Raw genomic sequence first — 15542 nt, forward strand, 5'->3', positions numbered from 1 at the left:
GATGACACACAAATATATTAATTAAGCAGCCTTCACAGGTGCATTACAGACAGGAAAAACTGGACGGATTCAAATTGTCTACAGTTAAACCCAGAAAAATCAGAGATTATGATCATAGGCTTAGACTCATTTGATATGATATCTGAAGCTAACATTTTATCTTCTTTCAAGTCACTTTCAAAAAAACTCACAATTTCAGACTTCCTTTTTGTTGTTTTATTGTTTGTTTTCTATTGATTTTACTGTTGTTATATTGATTTAACTTTGCTTCATTAGCTTTCATTATATTTTTATATATATATAATTTTACATAAAGAAAAAAAACATGTTTTGTAACATGTTTTGAAAAGTGCTGTATAAATAAAGGCATTATTATTACTATTATTATTAATATGTACAAGTAAAATGAATAAGGTGAAAGTAAAAAAAGAGTAAATTATCAGGAATCACAGTATTCACTTATTTTTATTTTACTATCACAGAAAACAGAGGTGGACTCTGCTCCCTGAGTATTGTGAAACAATTTTTCTGCAACCATAAAACTAGACAAGCCTCTTGATCAGAATCACTTTCAGACAAACACTGCTGTGTAACAGTCATGACTTCAACATTCAGAGACATGTTTGCTTTGTGCACCGCTGCTCTCCTCTGCCTGGTGTCTGTGAGCCACTCAGCTCCTGTGGACTGTAATGACCTGCTCAAGCCTTTCGATGAACTGAATCCTCGCAGTGTGGAAGGAACGTGGATCATGGTTGCAGAAAGCCTGAAGAACCTCGATGGCCTCTCTATTAAAATGAGCGACAGCATAAGTGTTGAATTCTACAACTCGACGGTCATCAAAACGAATCGTTACGGTGACGTGTGCAGGTACTCTTCCCACAACGTCTCAATAGACGGCCCCCACTATAGCTTCAGTGTTGGACAGATGTTTAACATCACTGGGACCATCTACCAGACATCCTGTGCAGACTGTGTCGTGTTGAGCTTCAAAGTGGAGACACCACGTGATAAGTCAGAGGAATTTTGCCTGTTCAGCAAAAGGAGGGAGGTGGACGAGAAGGTGATGAGGGAGTTCAACGCCCAGGTGGAGTGTCTGAACATGCCCAAACCTGTTGTGATGAATTCAACTGCACCGCTTTGTCCGATCGACCCCAGCCACCGACACTCACACTGAGGAGAAAACAGAGGATCCCAAGGTTGAAGAGTAGATATACATGATATCTGTTGACAGTGTCAATAAAACAAATGACAATACATGCAATGTCTGTGATCGTTTTTATGTATGTGGTTAATTGTCCAGAACCTGAAGTGAATGTGAGATTTAATGAAAAGGGACATGAGACAACCATAGATAGATAGATAGACTACATTGTGGCTAAGGTGCTGGAAAGCTGGCAGAACATCTGTTTTTTTCATTTTTTGTCTGTCAGCAAAGCATAATAGGAAAAAAAAAAAAAAAGTAAAAACCATCGGGCAGTTTGTATTTCTAGTAACTTCAAGATGTCCATTAACTTTCCAAAAAATATTTTCTAGTGGAGCTTTGTCTCCACAATGTCTGCTTCTTCTTCTGCTTCTTCATATGCAGAGATTCGCATTTCACAAAAAATAAATAGAACTTCTTGTTACTGATGATGAACCTGCAACATTTCCACAGCTTATTGTTTATAAGTAACCCAGTACTCTAATACTTGCAATAGTGTGAGTTATAATAGTTAGTTTTTAAAACAACTAAATGGAACAGGACCAGTGGTTGACAGTAATGAATTACATTTACTTGAGTACTGTACTTAAGTACATTTTTTTTTTATCTGTACTTTACTTGAGTGTTTTTTTTGTTTTTTGTTTTTTTTAGAAACTTCTGACTTTCACTCCACTACATTTCAAAGACAAATATTGTACTTTTGACTCCACTACATTTCCAGGAAAGTTGTTGTTACTTTTTGACTGAGCACATCGTTGAAGTCAGCTGTTGCTGTTTTTTCTTTTCTAAAATGCAATTGGTCACATGCCGTGTTCCTCACATAAAGAAACCAATCACAGTAGCTGCTTTCAAATGGGACTGATGTAAAAGTGGAAATATTATAGTAGGCCACTGTTGGCTACTTTAATCTACAGCAATGCATCATGGTCTACAAGACCATCCAATGTCTGTAACATCACTGTCCTGTGAGAACCATGTATCTCTAAAGATTCAGAAAACAGCCTTTTTTCAGCATTGTGGATTAAAAAGTCCAGTATTTGGCTCTGGGGTGTAGTGCAGAAGCATAAAGTTGGATAAATGAAACTCAAGTAAAGTACAAAATAAGTACAGTACTTGATGTAAATGTACTTAGTTACTGTGTACCACGATTACAACTCTGAACTAATGCAAGATGGAAATTATTGGATTGAGAGTGACTGATGACTGATTAAGAAACTTAAAATCAATTAACTAAGTACCTGGCATCAGACTCAAAGATCAGTGTTTTTAATATTTTGCACATTTTATATATTCAAAAACTTCTTATTTATGTTAATGTCAATATTCACTTATCTTGCAATTCTACACAAAACTCAATAAATATTGTTTGTTTTGTACCTCATTCTGTTCTATAGAGATCGACTTTTTCTTTGACCGACAGATGGAGCAAACTGTTAAAGGAGGGAGGACTGTAGTGGAAACACTGGGCTGTCAGGTGTGACTGTGTGGCAAATGGTTTATGTAGCTCTCCAGTCAGTCAGCAGGGCCCCTTAGCAGAATCTTGCTTAGGGCCCCATGGAGGTCAGGGCCAGCTCTGGTTTTCCCTTCTATTTCAGGACAGTATGGCTGCCATGAAAAAAAGTCTTTAAACATATATTGGAAGAAATATATTTAGCGTTGTTTTATTTTATTTTTTTTAATGTAGGCCATCGTGATAGACTGGATAACAGAATTTTTGAACTGTAAGTCATGAGTTTCTTTCTTTTTTTTTTGAAAAAGTCTTTCAGTGGACTTCTGACCTAATGAGAAAGGTCTAATAAAACTATTTTCCTTAGTCATATTTCCTTGCAGCCGTGCTGTAACAAAGTATAAGATATATAAAGAGCTAAAAGACAAGTGAATTTATGCAAGTGTTGCTTTTTTTTTCACTGGAGAGATTGTTTATTAACATGTTTGTCATAGCCACTTTATATTCAGAATATTTTCAGTTTGAAATTGTTTCAAATTGAATGCTGTCACTAATCTCTTTAACAACCCTATGCCAAGCAAAGTATATGTGAAGATTTAGATGTGAAGATATGTTTTTGGGCCTTTATTGTTAGGACAGCTGAAGTGTGGACAAGAAAGGGGAAGAAAGAGCAGGGGGATAACATGCAACCCTCAGCCACTCCAGAGGACTCACAGCCTCAGTACATAGGGGCATCCAACTGAGCCACCGGGGTGAGTTTTTAATATTTGTTTATTCTTTTTTTTTTTTAATTCCTTTTCAGATACAGATGCATATGTATCACAATAAATTATCTAAAATAGGCTACTGCCAGATAATGACAAGATAGAAGCTGCATTCACAAATTATTTATCGTTGGCATCTCCAACTTGTTCAAAAGGCAGCTTAGTCAACTCCAAAAACTTCTCACTTGTCTTCACTGGTTGCCTGTAGGTTTTAGGACTGATTATAAGATTTTATTGCTGACTTTCAAAGTTCTGCCCGTGTCTGTATGTAATTTGAGATCCTCAGTTGGGCTCTTCCTAGGTCTTCCCAGGTAACTTCAGTGTCCTCTTTTAAAACTTCTCTGAAAACTTATTTTTATAGAAAAGCCTTCCTGTAGTGAACATTTGTGCAAATGTTGATTTCTACAATTCCTCATTCACATTCGTCCAACGTCTTGGTGACACATCATGCCGCTACCTTTCCAACAACATCTCAGTGGAAGGCTTCATCTACAGTGGAAGGGAGAAGACCTTTAACAATACTGTAACCTTCTTCCATACGTCCTGTCCAGACTGTCTGTTGCTGACCTTTGATGTGGCGGCACCAAATTATAAGTCAGTGGACTTCTACCTGTTCAGCAGAAGGAGGGAGGTGGACCAGAGCGAGATGGAGGAGTTCAGAGCTCAGGTGGAGTGTCTGAAGATGCCTCCACCTATTGTGATGGATCCCACCAAGGAGCTCTGTCCAGAGCAGACGGCCAGTGAACCAGAAGCTCACACTGAGGAAAAAACAGAGGCAGAAGAGGCTTAATAGACGTTGGTGCATGTTATTTGTTCCCACTGTGTCAACTGATACATAAAAGCCTCATTTCAATTCTATTCCATGAGCCAAAAATAAACAGTTTTAAAAAACACAAGCTGTTTTCTTTTTCTTTTTTTTACACCATGAGATATATCATGATGTATGACCCACAACATTTTATTGGGCTAGACAATTTCACTATATTTTGGATTGAGGTAATCCAAAAGTCATGAAAAGTAGTAAGTAGTAAGATTGTGATACTTCGATTAGGTTACTGATGACGTTTTTAACAAGTAATTAGCAACTCTATCAGAAGACATTTACCAAGACTTGTCTGAATGTGTGGTCAAGAGAGAAGAAGAGAAATGACAACATGTGCGTTTAAGGACAAGATGAATTTGAATTATGCTGTCAAAGCAATAGAGGCAAATATTCATCAATCATAAGTCAAACTAAGCAGATAATTTGTAAATGTAAATGTAAAATTTGTAAATATAAATTACTAAATTACTAAATCTCAGCTCTCGCCTCTTCTTCAGGTGTGCGTGCGGCACGGCCTGTGTGAGGTCAGTGCTCGTTAACGTGCTTGCTGAGGTTGGGCAATACGCAGGTTTCTCACACAGCCCACTCACCCTCTAATGTCTTAAATGGATGCTTGAACATTTAATGAGAAAGTCTGTTTATCTTGCCAATCATCATCTTTAAGTTCAGGGAGCGGGACCAACCCGGTCACTGGTAACACTGATGTCACTAACGGACGGATCCAAACGTATCCATCAACTCCTGGATAGGTGTGACTCACTTGGTGACCTCATGAACAAACTCTGTGAGTGACTCAGCCCCTGCTCTGAGAACACAAAAAAGTTGGACTGAGATTTGGGCAAGCAGACAGAGTAATACACACATACATTATGAAATATGTCTATTTTGTTTGTTTATGTTTGTCAGGCCCCACATCTTAGTAGATTTTTGAAGGACATAATTTAGTGTATCCTGTCAATAACTATTAACCTTTTTTGTCCTCATAGACTGACATAGTTGATCTGAAAATAGATGAGTAAACTCTCAACCTCAGTTCATGTTTCATGATGTCTTTAATTTTGGTGTTGAGGCAAAGATTAGGTTCATAAACGACTTTTTAATTTATGGTTTGCTAGCTTATCCAAAAAGTGATGGGACAACACAAAGTGAGCTGGTAAGATTCAATAAGAGCGCAGATCAGGCACTGAACACTCTTTGTGATGCAGGATGTACATTTTTAGGGAGTCTCAATGAGAACCACCTGACTGACAGCAAGTCCTTTTCTGTCTGTTCTCTATTTCTGTTGCTCTTGCAGACGGGGGAAGCAGTGGCAGATGAAGGCAGACCAGAAGAGGTCTGCTAATACTCGGCTGTCCCTCTACTATAAAAGTAGACTGGGGGTGATTGGGTCGGGATCAGCTCCATCCAATGATAGGCAGCCTAGAGGTTTAGTGGTTAACATCCCCACCGTTTCAATCAGGACAGTGAGAAGCACAGAATTTGATTCTACCTGTTTTCGGAATATTTTTTCGAGAGCAGTTTTCACCGACTTCACCTCACTCTCCCAAGTTCCACCTAAGTGCTCCTGTAGTTGAGGTGCAATGGATGTGAAGGCTGGATTTCTCTTGCTCCTCCTTACAAGGTTTGCGCCATTATTACACAGAAGTTTATTGAACTTGCCTTGACAAGAGATAAATTACAGTAGAGAAGGCAGAAAGCCATCACTGTTAAAGTTCTCCAGGAGGTTCAAATGAATGCAATGTGTTGTCCTGTATTTGTAGACAATTCTCCACCTATTGTCATGCCGTCTTTCCATTCTGGCTGTAAATCGTGCAAAACAGCCCTCTGCTGTCGAGTAGAACATGGAGAGGTGGAGACGACAGGGTGGAACAGCTCAAACTGAAGAAAAAACAGAGGGAGAACAGGCTTAAGAGACTCTGCTACATGACATCTGCACATTTTTCAGACTTGATAAGATATCTGTTCACACACTCAATCTGTTCACAGTAAATATTGATGCATTAAAAATGCACACCAGTGTCTTCTCAGTTTTATTCACAAATGCAAAGGACTCGCAGTCTCATGGGGACAAGCACTCTACCATCTGATCTTTGTGAATGTAAACTAATCTGAAGAGTCTGTCAGTCAAAATTAACTCGTATTTGTTTTTATATGGGCGTCATGTAGAATCAGCTTTTTTGCTGCATGCTCAATCACATACTCTGTCCTCATGGACTGTCCCTTCACTTCCCTGTTGCTTCCCCTCTGTCTGTGGAAATTCGATAATCTGGGGGAAACAGCATTAGGGCCAAAAGTTCAATTTACAACAATGAAAAGCAAACAGGAACCAAAGTAAGTGACATGTTCTGTCTGTCTATCAATCACCTCCGTTCCGTGTCAGAACCACGGACAGTGTGGCTGTCAGGGTGGCACACACATGTTTGTGTTAATTAGTTAAGATAAATGTTCAGATATTGTAATGAGCCAATAAACTCACAACTTAGGCATATTTTTACTTTCATCATTTATTTCAGGAGCAACATTTTGTAGAGCTCCCCTAAATTTCTCAAAGTAGGCTTTCAGTGGAGCTCATGTCCTTTTCAGGACACGTAGCTCCCCTATAATTCAAACTATGCAGATAACCAAGTAAAAATGTCATCTTGCTGTATTGTTGGGTGCCAATGTAGTGGTTCAAAATGCTGCCACTACCAGTCCAAACAATGAAGACAAATATGGTTAAACACAATAAGACAAAAGCTAAGAGATGTGCATGAGCCAAAATGAACTACAGGCTGTTTTCCTCACACTTGTCCTCCAGCTCAGCGCACCATCCTGTGGCCAGTGTATGAGCTGGAGCAGTGCAGAGCAGCACCTGTTACTCTGCAGACCATTAAATTAGCTAAATAAAATGCCAAAAATCACCCACATAAAACAACCAACAATGGCCCCACTCTAAATGGCAGTTACAGAAACACGATCCATCCATTGAGTGGGTGTCTGAACCCACTGGTTAATGTAAACTTTTTCAAGTATCCCTTGCCTGGAGAGTGAGTGTCATGTAACATGTAACTCATATTTTCTGTACTCATTGTTAAGAAATAAAAAAAATATCGTCATGTTTACCAGAAGAAAAAGGATCTGTATTTCAGATTAGAGAAAAGTCTGAAAAATTCTTTGCTACCTACCTGTGTAGAATTTTTTAATGAGTATTAAATAGACCCTTTTTCTGTTGGTTGACTCTCCATGACAATGACTCTCTATGGATGGACAATCTTTCAGCAATTGCCATAGGATAATGGGAAGAATATATCAAAAGGCTCTTTCTTTTTTTTTTTTTTGATTGATTTTTGTCATTGTAATTTTATGATCTACTAATTTAATGGTCTGCAGAGTGACAGGTGCTGCTCAGCGCTGCTCCAGCTCAAGACACTGCTGTTGGCTGAAGTATGGTGTGCTGAGCCAGGAGGACAAATGAGAGGAATATAGCCTGCAGAGCCAGACTGTTTTCACACCTAACATGGTGACATTTACATTTTGGAAGATTTTCAGGATTTTGAGTCTTAATGATCTATTAGTACAACTTTTTGCGTCATAAATGATTTATTAAGGTCAATTGATGAGAAATTAGTTTGGTATTCTTACACACTTATATTTGGATTCCCAAAACTGACCCTTTTGAGCAACAAAAATCATGAAAAGTTGTAAGTTGGGTTGCGTTGTGTTCAGTACCTCCAAATGGCCGACCTCAAGACTGATGACATGTCAAGAAAACTGTAACACTACTTACATATACAGTACACTAAACAGGATTGCACAGCCCCCAGTTTTGTTTTTTAGTTTAGCTTAAGTTAACTATAACAACCTTGGTATGAATGCAGTATGTACACCGATCAGGAATAAGATTATGATCACTTACAGGTGAAGTGAATAACACTGATTATCTCTTCATTATGGCACCTGTTAGTGGGTGGGATATATTAGGCAGCAAGTGAACATTTTGTCCTTAAAGTTGATGTGTTGATGTTGATGAGTTTGACAAGGGCCAAATTGTGAGGCTAGACGACTGGGTCAGAGCATCTCCAAAACTGCAGCTCTTGTGGGGTGTTCGTGGTCTGCAGTGGTCAGTATCTATCAGAAGTGGTCCAAGGAAGGAAAAGCGGTGAACTGGTGACAGGGTCATGGTCGGCCAAGGCTCATTGATGCACCCGGGGAGTGAAGGCTGGCCCGTGTGGTCCGATCCAGCAGATGAGCTACTGTTGCTCAAATTGCTGAAGTTAATGCTGGTTCTGATAGAAAGGTGTCAGAATACACAGTGCATCACAGTTTGTTGTGTATGGGGCTGCATAGCCGCAGACCAGTCAAGGTGTCCATGCTAACTCCTGTGTACCACCAAAAGCACCAACAATGGGCACGTGAGCATCAGAACTGGACCACGGAGCAATGGAAGAAATATTGTAGCCCGCTTATTACCCACAGCCCGGAAGAACTGGAGAACACCAACAACAAGAAAAGAGGGTAAGATTAGCAACAATACCCTATGAGGACCTCATAAATACCAATAATAAAAGAATGTTTCAGATTATGTGCACATTTTAAATCTGCAGTTAAACTGGACTTTGTTTAGGTGTCTCAAAAACCAGTGATTTCATAATCACAGAATGGACAGGTGGAACAAGGACTCTGCCCTCTGGAATTAACTTGTTTACCTGTGCAGTGTTCCAAACAACTTTTTTTTTTTTTAGCATTTCACAACTGTCTGAGACTTGTCCCTGTCCCAGCTTTAGTGAAACTTGAAGGAAATTCAGAATGAGTGTTTATTTACAAAAAAAGATTTATCAGTTTGAACATTAAATAGTTTTTCTCTTACTGTATTCAATTGAATACAAGTCAAAAATAATTTGCAAATCATTGCATTTCAATATTCACATTTTTACACAATGTCCCAACTGTTTTAGAAGTTGAGTTGTATATCAGTACACTGAAAGGATATAAACTATTATAATGTACATGCATGAAGGCAGTGGTAAGAATGTTTACTCTCCGTGATAATGTGTGCTGAATCACAATCATCAATCAGATACTAATTTTTAACACTGCTAATAGGACGCAAGTGATAGTATTATTACTGTGTATTAATTCAGCATATTTGGAAGGTTCAGTCATTCACAAACAAATATGGGGTGAGATCACCACTTAAAACTGCATAAATTCCTGCATAAAACTGCAGGAATTTGGGGATTTCACCATCTACAATCCATAATATCAATGAAGAATTCAGAGAATGCAGAGAAATCTCTATACAGGGGCAAGGACAAAAAAACAACACTGAATGCCCATGACCTTTGACCCCTCAGCTGGCTCTGAATGAAAAACCCACATAACTGTAAAAAGAATACTGCATCACAACACTAACGAAATCATTGTTGTTAACAGATTTTGCTGCTGAATCAACAAATACGAGTTCAGACTCTACCATACAAAGAGAAGCCAAATATCAGCAACATCCAGAGATGCTGTAGACTTCTCTGAGACCCAAGCTCATCTGAGACGGACTGATGCAAAGTGGAAAAGTGTGTTGTCTGTCGCACAACCGTCACATTTGCAAAAGCCCCCATTAATGCTGAAAGGCAACACATGCTGCCATGCAGATGTCATGTTTTTTTTTCTGAGATATCCTTGTTAGTTTCAGCAAGACCACGCCAAGACACATTCTGTGTGTGTTACAACAGCATGGCTTTGTCATAAAAGAGTTTGGGTTCTAGACAGAACTGCCTGCAGTCCAGATCTGTCTCCCATTGAAAATGTGTGACGCACAAAATACAACAACACAGACCCTGGACTGTTGAGCACCTGAAGTCATGTAACAGCCAGAATGAGAAAGGATTTCACTTTAAAAAAAGTTCAACAATTAGCGTCCTTGTTTACCAAACACTTAGTGTTGTTAAAAAAAAAAAAAAAGGTGATGTAACACAGTGTCCCTGTCTCAACTTTTTTAGAACAGGATGCAGGCATTAACGTCAGATTAAAGTGTGTATTTATCAAAAACAATAAAGATATTCACTTTGAAAATGAAATATCTTGTCTTGTTTTGTATTCAACTGAAAATAGGTTGGAACATTTTTGCAAATCATTTTGTTCGGTTTCTGCTTATGTTTTACACATAGTCTTTTCTGGAATCTGTACATGTATGTTTGCTTGTGTGTGTCAAAGATCTCAGACAGCACAAATGAGTTTCAAATCAGAAGCTGAAAATCAATTATAATTTTATTTATTCTAAACAGCTACACACTTATTACCCCGTACAATACAATGCCGCAACATGCCGGTAAATCTGTTTTTAAGTCCTTCTGAGATAAGTTCCATCACAAGTACAAAATTAACAGAAATTCAATTCAGGAGAAGTAAAGAGAACAACAAACAGCACACCCACAACATTACGACAGATAGGAGAGAGAAGACAAGTACAAATCCATTGTAAACAATCAATAGTCAGAGGTCAGGCCTAAATGTACTATTTCATTTCACAATCAGGGAATCCACAGGTATTGTGAAACTATAAAACCAGCCAGACCTTTTCACTAGCCACATTCTCCATTTGACACTACAGTGTGACTGACAGAGGTATCCCAGCTACTGCCTTCAAACAACACAATATGTTGCGTGTTGCTCTGTGTGCCATCACTCTGCTCTGTTTGGTGTCTGTGGCCCGTTCAGCTCCTCTGGTCTGTGATGACTTGGTCCGGCCTCTGGATCAACAGGATCTTCATCATTTGGAGGGAAGATGGGTTTTAGTTGCAGGTAGTCTGAAAGATCCTGCAGCTGCGGACGTCCTGAAAAGAAGAGACAGTACAACTATTGAAATCCACAATTCCTCATACACCCAAGCCAATCATGCTAATGGCACATGCCAATATGCTACCCACAACTTCACACAGGAAGGCAACATTTTTACCTTAAAGGCATCGATCTATAACTTTACTGTGACCTTCTTCCAAACGTCCTGTCCAGACTGTGTGGTGCTGACCCTCGACGTGGCGGCACCAAATTATAAGTCAGTGGACTTCTACCTGTTCAGCAGAAGGAGGGAGGTGGACCAGAGCGAGATGGAGGAGTTCAGAGCTCAGGTGGAGTGTCTGAAGATGCCTGAACATATTGTGATGGATCCTACCGGGGAGCTCTGTCCAGAGGAGACGGCCAGCGAACCTGCAGCACAAATTGAAGAAGCAACAGAGGGAGAAAAGGCTTAAGAGACTCTGCTACATGACATCTGTTCACACACACAATCTGTTCACAATAAATGTTGATGCTTGATTGTGTCACGTGTGTGTTATTCCATCAGACAAAAATAAATTATTTTTTGAAAACATGAGATGTTTTGCGTTTTTTTTAATCTACTACATTTCATCAACAGTTATAGTTATGAGTTACATTTCTTATTAAAGGGAACTTACTGTTCCTTTATTTTCTGTTGGATATAATATCAGTGTCAGATGTTCATATTAACCATGGCCATTATGTCAGATAACAAGGTATTTTACATATGTATAAGTAATCCCTGATGGCAAAAAACTCAGGCTTCAGACTGCACTGGATACTAGAGGTGCACAGAGGTGTTACTTTTTAATCTATATCTGTTCAACCAACAAAATGATCCATATTTGTATCTGTATTCACAGTGAGGACCAGGAGTGGGTGTAGTTTATATTAGAAGTCGTGTTAAATTCAGCAAATGCTTTACTTTCTGACCTCATATTCATTGGCTTTGCAATAGTTTTTTAACTGAGGGAAGTAAAACAATCAGAAACTGAAAAAAATGTTTTATAAATGCAAAGAATTTGTTTTGGATTTTTGGAAACATAAACTCTACAGCAAAGTCTGCAAAGATGCTGAGTTCATGTTCCTTGATGTAGGGATCTTAGTGCAATTAATATTACACAAATCATTAATATTATAATCATATAAAATTAAGTACATGTGTAAGAATGTACTTAGATAAAACTAAAAAGTAGTTGCATGCATACTAAATACTAGCTTTCCATCTTTTTTTGGCTTGTTTGTTTGTTTGTTTGTCACTATTTTCCACACTAAGTTAATGTGGTCGTCAAATGCTGTTGAGCGCTGGCAAGGGGACGATGCTGCGCTCAGAAACACTGGGTGCTGACCCTCGGTGGCCAGTCAGAAGAAAGTGAGCTTTAAGAGAGGAGGCCTTAAAGAGACAAGAACTAAACCAGCTTGTTTCAGTCAGCAGAAAACTGAAAGCAGTTTAAAGGGCAGAATACAAGAAATCTCTCCAGGAAGTTACCAGGCCATTACAACAATCAACGGAAATTCAACTTATCCATCCATCTCATTGTAGCTTCCCTTGAGTTCCATCATTCAAAAGTTCTGACAATGTTTTTGACATTTATCAATACTCTATGCACTTTTATATTTTAGAATTTTTGTGCTTGCTCTTTTGTGGAACACCCACTCGGTGCACTTCTTCATATACAAAGAAAGCATATTTTGTGTAATCCTGAGCCTTTTCAGTAAAGTTACTTAAAACACTAGAACAGAGCACAGTTTTATTCTCCCTGGAACAAGATGCCATCAGGCATCTGAGGCTGCAACAAGCCCCCCAAAAAGCCTGTTAAATCCTGGAGGGACTGAATAAAGTTGTTTAAACTAAGAACCATGCAAAGCCACTCTACTGGAGTCCTAGAATAAAAATAAAGAGCTGGAAATAAGCATAATACATCCCCTTTAAGATAAAAAACAAACAAACATATCTTTATATACAGTTAAGTCTATTAGTTGTTTGTATTTCCACTGCAGTTCCAGTTCTGCTCCAAACTTCCCAGACAGCTAAATTGAAATAACTGTTTAATGCACAAATAGGTAAAATTATCCAATGTATCAGGATAAGCAAAGTCAAAAAATCATTTGCTACCAACCTTACTGTGATTCACAGAGAGGATTTTAAATGTTCCCTGTGCTCCTTATTTGAATTACTTGTGATTTTTTTCAGAAAGACAGAAAGAAAGAAAGATCTTTGGCTTTAATCTTATTCAGTCAGTTGAGGGCCCCGTTCATTAAAGGTCCAGGTTTGCAAACACCTTGCCTCACCCTCCCCTTTCAAGTATGAAGGAAAAGCTATGGAGGGTGTAGAAAGGATGGTCCTATCTAGAGCCAAACTAGATTTCTAAAAAAAAAAAAAAAAAAAAGTCATTTCACAATCACAGAATCAACAAGTGGAAAAGAGACTTTGTTCTCTGTATCAACAGTGTTGCAAAACTGGAGGCTTCTGATCCAACTAAGTGTTTCAGCGCACAGACAGTACCAGAGCGTAAACATCCTCACCTCTGCCTTCATGCATGTACAATATAATAGTTCATATGTTTTTACTATACAGATATACGTCTATGCTGGCTCTTGTGTATCAAAGTTCTTATTCAGGGAAGCCCTTCATTTCCAGAGGTAAATAACTAAAATACAATTCGGTCAGATAACTCACATTGAAGAATGTTTATTGCAGCAGCAGAACATAGTTAGAGATGGGCATCTAGGCTCAAACCTCATCACTTTTCACAGATTATGTTTACAAAAAGATATTAAGGAGTGATGAACACATATCTTGTTGGAGCCTGCAGGTGAATGCTGGGGTGTTGGGGCTGAATGAACAGGCAGAGGAAGAGATGGGAAGTTTTAGCGGTTAAACTAGACTGCCAGAGTGGAAGGGTGCGTTTGGTAAGTATTACAGGGCGTGAAGCATGTCAGGTGTGATTACAGTTCAGCTTGAGTCGCAGCACAACTTCCATCCAGGAGAAGTAAAGACAATCATTAGTCATTCCTAAAATATTATTTCATTTCACATTCAGCGAATCCACAGGTGGAGAAAGGACTTTGCTCTTGGGATTTTCAGAATTGTGAAATTGACCGTTTCTAGAACAACTATAAAACCAGCCAGAGTCTTTCACTGGCCACACTGACATTACAGTGCGACTGACAGAGGGATCTCAGCTACTGCATTCAAACAACACAATATGTTTGTTGCCCTGTGTGCCATCACTCTGCTCTGTTTGGTGTCTGTGGCCCGTTCAGCTCCTCTGGCCTGTGAAGACTTGGTCCGGCCTCTGGATCAACTGGATCTTCATCATTTGGAGGGAAGATGGGCTGTAGTTGCAGGCAGCATGAGCTATCTCTCGTACCTGGAGCGCTTCAAACAAGGCGACAGTGCCACTGTAAACTTCTCCAGCAACACCAGTGACACCAGCATTTCCTACACTCTCAGCATCCGTGCAAATAACAAGTGCCTGCATAGTTCCTTCAACATCTCCCTAGAGGGCAGCAGCTTCACCTATGATGGGACAGATAAAAGCAACCTCAGCGCAAAGTTTGTCCATACATCCTGTCGTGACTGCATGCTGATGCACATGAACGTGGAGTCGGGAAAGTGGCAGCGTTTGTACCTCTTCAGCAGAAGGAGGGAGCTGGAGGAGAAGGAGATGGACGAGTTCAAGGCTCAGGTGGAGTGTCTGAACATGCCTCCACCTGCTGTGATGGATCCAACCAAGGAGCTCTGTCCAGAAGAGACGGTCCACAATCCAGCAGCTCAGACTGAAGAGATAACAGAGGGACAGAAGGACTGAGAGACAATGAAAAGACAGTTAGAGTTCATAAATTGCTTTTCGGTGTATGTTTTGTGGAGACATTTCTTTTTCTTGTTCTATTTTTAAATGTTCATGCAGAACGTCAACTCAGCACCATTAAAAACTGCTTTAACACACAATTTGTTGAATTTTCTCCGTTATGACATTAAGCAGACATTTCCATAAATATAATGCAGCACAGGTTATGTAATGGAAAACATCACACCTGTTTTTCTTACTCTTATACTGGAAATAAAGTCCTTTTTAAGATGCAACTTTCTGAAAATAGTTAGTTTTTCAGCTTATTTGAATATGCATGGCTTTCCCTCTCTCTTAAGTAAAACGCTGAGCTCATTCATCGTTCAGATGTGCTGTACATAACATAACAGAGTGCTATGTAGGCTGCAGAGATGAATTCTTCATTTTCAGAAACATAGAGAAGATAAACAATGGAAATTCAGTTTGCAAAGACTTTTGTGCCCTCTTATATAAAAGCACAAATTGGGCATGCCCAGTATAAAGAACTGATTCTCTAAAAACTGAAGCTAAAACAAAATTGATTGTAATTTTCACTGTAATATTGTATTTGTTTTAAAATCATATGCTTGCAATGAACTTGTAATTAATGGCAACTTGTGTTAAGTGTGTGTCAAAATGAACAAGATAGGAGACCCAAAAATGCAGACCTCAAAGCAAAATC

At 39.0% G+C, this 15542-nt stretch overlaps 1 protein-coding gene across 1 annotated transcript; it reads left to right on the plus strand.

Moving 5' to 3' along the window:
• Positions 1 to 14159: 14159 nt before the first annotated feature.
• Positions 14160 to 15130, plus strand: LOC146330105 (uncharacterized). Its single transcript, XM_084715580.1, has one exon. The coding sequence runs from the start codon at positions 14237 to 14239 to the stop codon at positions 14840 to 14842; it is 606 nt and encodes a 201-aa protein (XP_084571706.1). The 5' UTR covers positions 14160 to 14236; the 3' UTR covers positions 14843 to 15130.
• The last annotated feature ends 412 nt before the right edge of the window (positions 15131 to 15542 follow it).

This window comes from Lutjanus erythropterus, chromosome 3 (genome assembly GCF_056507025.1).
Source record: "Lutjanus erythropterus isolate fLutEry1 chromosome 3, fLutEry1.hap2, whole genome shotgun sequence".
Classification (NCBI taxonomy): domain Eukaryota; kingdom Metazoa; phylum Chordata; class Actinopteri; order Lutjaniformes; family Lutjanidae; genus Lutjanus; species Lutjanus erythropterus.